Source organism: Prunus dulcis, chromosome 1 (genome assembly GCF_902201215.1).
Source record: "Prunus dulcis chromosome 1, ALMONDv2, whole genome shotgun sequence".
In the NCBI taxonomy this organism is placed as follows: Eukaryota; Viridiplantae; Streptophyta; class Magnoliopsida; order Rosales; family Rosaceae; genus Prunus; species Prunus dulcis.
Window position 1 is genome coordinate 8,982,028 of NC_047650.1, and position 4,781 is coordinate 8,986,808.

Consider the following 4,781-nt stretch of genomic DNA (forward strand, 5'->3'; position numbering starts at 1 on the left):
GGCGCTGGGATGGTAGGTGGTTATGGATGTCGCTTGGATGGTCGGAGGTTGTGGCTAGCACTTGGGTGGTTGCAGGCGCTTTGGTTGTTGCAGGCGCTTGGGTTCGGGACTGTCTAGTCCGCCCTTTCCACGCAGGTCTCACTAAGAACACCTAAGGAGGTGTTTTTGGTGGGAACAGTATTAACAGTCACACTTAAAATTAGAACCAAGTGAAAACAAACATGGGATAAAAATTTGTTAATTTATAACATTATGTTTAACTAAAGGAGTGTAAGTTGCAAAAAAGCATGTAATAACATAATTTACAGGCTACTTGTTATGTTAAAATACTACACTTGTTTGTATATACATTGAGATGTTTATAGTAGGAAGTAGGCATCAAAATAGCAAAAGTTGGATAGTTTTGTACAGCATGCTATTTAATTGGGCGAGCTTTGTTTTGCACTTTCTTCATGATTTTTCTTCTCTTTGATGGAGGTCTTGATCCTGTTATAAAAAAAAAAAGTGAGAAAATAGTAAATGTTAATATTGATGAATGGGGGAAATTGAGTTAGGACAATAATCATAAATATTTAATTATGTATAAACAGGAATAATATAATTTATTGATTTAAAAAGAAAGTTATAAATAGTTTTTCAATCTAGGAAATACAAAGTTACAAAATTAAGAGAACTAATGAGCAAGTTGTAGATGGTTTTCTAATTGAAGTAATACAAAGTAAACATATTTTAAATTTTGTGTTTATCTAAAGGAAAAGTTGAAGAGAGGCAAAATAATTATGGTTGAATATATTGAAGAAAAATTGGAAAAAAGGATGTAAATATAATGTTTAGGTTTTTAATTCTCTTATGTATTAGGAATATATGACTTTTTTGCTGTTATTTAGAGCAAAAATTATTTAAGGGCTTGACATTTCTGTTAAAAAACGGGCAGAACCTACCCTGAAAAATGGACATTTTCCCAAAATTTTTACGTGTAAATATGACAATTTAATAGTATTTCCAAACATTCAGCATGCAAAAAATTGATTTATTGTTAATCCAATAGTGGTTAAATGGTTTGTGAAAACGTGATAAATCTTCACTTCTTTTTTCCTTGTGTTTTATCATTAATTTTTTTCTCCATATTTAGAATACAACAACCAACAGCAGAACAAAAAAGAAAAATTTTTCAATAAAAAAAAGCATGCTTAGTTTTTGCTTTCCAATGTTTTATCAGCAATAAAAACAGAAATTGAGAATGATTTCCATTTCTAAGATTTGTCGAAGAGAGCAAAGTCACTGAATTGACAATTGATTAAAAAAATTAATAATAACAATGATGGAAATACCTGAGCTAATCTGTGAGATTCAATTCCCTTCCTGATAGAACCCAATATGTTGTGAAATTTAAATACCTCAACTCCTCTTATATAGCAATAGGGATTACTCAAGAACCTGAAATCAAAGTAACCAAAGGAATGAACCCAAATTCGTAAAAAATAAATAAATAAAACATTAGGGATTACCCCAAAACTTGAAATCAAAGTAACCAAATAAATGAATCCAAATTTGTAAAAAATAAATAAAAAATACGCTAAAGATAGAACATGGCTCAAACAATATGCGTATATTAATATCAAGCCTAGTTAAACAGATATACAAAATGAGTACATTTGATTCAAAACTCATAATCAACCAAGCCCACCAAGCCACCCTAAACAATCAAAATCACAAAACCACTCTCTCACTCAGGATTGAATTGTTGGACAGACTGTGATCTACATAAGTCTGCAGCAATTCTAATATCTAGAATATTATGGTCAATTATAATTTTAAAGGACAAACCATACACATTCAGGCAAGAACTCTACAACATAGATAGCACTTTATCAGCATGGTTGCTAGTTAATCATTCTTAGTTTCTATTTTAGCAAAACCTGATTAATGTCCACTTCTTTTTTGCTTGTTTAAAATGCAACAGCAAACAGCAATTCTAACAGCAGATAAAAAACAGAAACAGCAGAATGCAACAGCCAATAGCATATAAAAAACAAAAAAATTTTAGAATGCAACAGCCAACAGCAGATAAAAAACAGAAAAAAATTTCAATAAAAAAAAAAGCATGTTTAATCTTTGCTTTCCAATGTTTTATCCAAAAACCTGAAATCAAAGTAACAAAATAAATGAACCCAAATTCGTAAAAAATAACTAAATAAAGCATTATAGATTACCCAAGAACCTAAAATCAAAATAACCAAATAAATGAACCCAACTCTACAAAGGACGAAAAATCTCCTAACCAACAACCAATTATGCAATTATGCATAATTTTCAAAGATCTTAAGTTCATCACGGGAAGCTTTCGGATACAATTATGCATTCCCAATAACAGACCTCTCAAACTTCGGTCTGCAAAATATCCATTCTAGACCATCATTTTCAAAGATCCTCCTATGTCTCATCCTTTAAAAATATTTATACAAAAAAAGTATTGCTCTCATGAGCTATAATTTATGCCTTTGCAGGTGCTTTAGCCTTTCAAGTGATAGAAGAGAGACTGAAAAAGAGAAGAAATAGCTCTTCAATCAATCTTCTAACAGAAGACTTTGCACAAAAATAAACCTAAGGACTCAAAATTCCAACTATGCAGTCTATATGAATTCACTTTCTAACATACCATTCATATTTCCACAAAGATGAAAATTCCATACATGCAGAACAGTCCTCTACAGAAGCATTTTGACCTAATTTATACCTACTTTATATTGTTTTGGCAACTTAAATGAAACTACAACTCAAGTCCATATGTAACTATCCATGTATAATACAAATATGGGTCTTCTGCATTAATGATGCAGAAAGCACTCAAGCTAACGAATATTCCCACCAAAAAATGCAAGAAAATGGTTGGCCTCATTGTATCAGCTTCTATATATTAATCCTTGAAATTTCTGAATTCTGCAGAAATTAAAGAACATATCCGCACAAAAACTCATTAGTACCGAATACCGATTGGCGAAGGCAAGACAATCATAGTTGTGGAGTACATAGTTAGAAAGATGAATGTGCATACGTACTGATAGAAGCAAGTCAGTTCTATTTGATTCTTCCATCTAAGATAAAATAATTGCCAATTTCTATTTTGACCAAAAAAAAAAAAAAAAGTCTCTTGACAAAAAATTCCTTGACAACAAACTAAAAGAAAGAAAAATCTCTACTGTAGTTTGATAGCTTGATCAGCTTATGTATACTATATCTGGCTATGGAGAAGCGCTAGATAATTCACCAAAATTTTCAAGTCTGAGCATAATCAGAATCAACTACTCACATGAAGATTCAATTTCAAAGAAAAATACAACAGAGCATGTTTAACGCTTAAGCGGCAACTTCCTGTGCAATTTTTTATTTCATTTGTATCTGTGTTTTTTGTAGGTTGGTACAGCTTTTGTTCTGTTTGGTGCTTTTGGTTGAATATAATTTCATACATTGGGCATGAAAGCATAAAGGACATGGGAATGCCATGTTACAATGTAACGATTATACTCTCTGTTAGGTCCCTGGATAGATTCTGGTGCCAAGCCGTGGCATGAGTTGGGGAAAACGTGAACAATAGGCTAAGAGCTCTTCTATTGCTTTCATAGTTCACAATGGGCTAAGTTTTCTAAATCAGCATTACCCCACCATCCAAAATCCTTCAAAAGGCTAGAGTTCAGTACCAAAAAAAGAGTTGAGGTACTGGGTCAAAACATGCAGTCTGCCTCAAAGTTGTCAAATTTTCCTAAAATACAATGTCTAATGCAGAGGCCTGAGTACTCAGACAATTGTCTAATGCAGTATCACATGAATGGTTAGAAAGAGTTTTCCATTTTGCAGACCTATGCCTTAGATCAACCATTATTAGGGTACAAAGACTAATTTGATGGTCAATACCAAGGACAAAAATATTGATGCCTTATAACTGTTTCTTTATTATTCCTATCCATTATATATATTGTCAAAAAAGTTTTTCCTCTGTAAAAGGACAAAAATTCTGTAGCTTTTGATCCTTTATTGCTTCGTTACAGAATTTGGCAAACCTGAAATCTATCAATTTGGAAAGCTGCCATCAATTCAATAAAATAAAAAAATAAAAAAACATGCTCAGTCTTTGCTTTCCAATGCTTTATCCAAAAACCTAAAATCAAAGGAATCAAATAAATGAACCCAAATTCCTAAAAAATAACTAAATAAACCATTAGAGATTACCCAAGAACCTGAAATCAAAATAACCAAAAAAATCAACACAACTCTACAAAGCACGAAAAATCTCCCAGCCAACAATCAAATTCATGAAATAAAGACCAAAAGATCTGTTAAAAAGTTGATGAGATGCATACCTGAAGACAAACGATGCAAATATTCGCAAGCAAGAAAGATGGAAGCCTGAGTCGAAGGGTGTAGAAAAGAAGAAACCTCCCGATCCCAAATCTGTGACACGAAGATTGAAAGAGCGGCTGGATTTGCAGCTCACCTCCCAAACAAAAAGCGACGGCCTCCAACGCATGTCCAGCAACGAACACTGTTCTTCCATGGCTGCCCCCCAACCAGCTGGTTGGAAACAAACTGAAGCCAGGGCTTTGTCTCTGCGGACGAAACCCTCTCAACGAAGGAGGAGGGGCAAAAACGGGAACAAAAGAAGCTGTTTAGTCAAGGGCAGTTTCGCCATTTCACTGTGCACCAGAAAAAAAAAACAGAAACAGCAAAAAAAATCAGGGGTATTTCCGTCATTACACTGTGCTTAGCTACAGTGTTTAGTTGCA

General features: G+C 33.2%; 1 protein-coding gene across 1 annotated transcript in view; it reads right to left on the reverse strand.

Moving 5' to 3' along the window:
* Positions 1-271: 271 nt before the first annotated feature.
* Positions 272-4,781, reverse strand: part of LOC117626136 — a 10,676-nt gene continuing 6,166 nt past the window's right edge. The window contains exons 2-3 of the mRNA XM_034357790.1: positions 1,332-1,437; positions 272-486 (exon numbers count right to left, since the gene is read on the reverse strand). Of these exons, the coding sequence (XP_034213681.1) occupies positions 451-486; positions 1,332-1,437 (142 nt within the window). The 3' untranslated portion in view covers positions 272-450. The remainder of the gene's footprint in view (positions 487-1,331; positions 1,438-4,781) is intronic.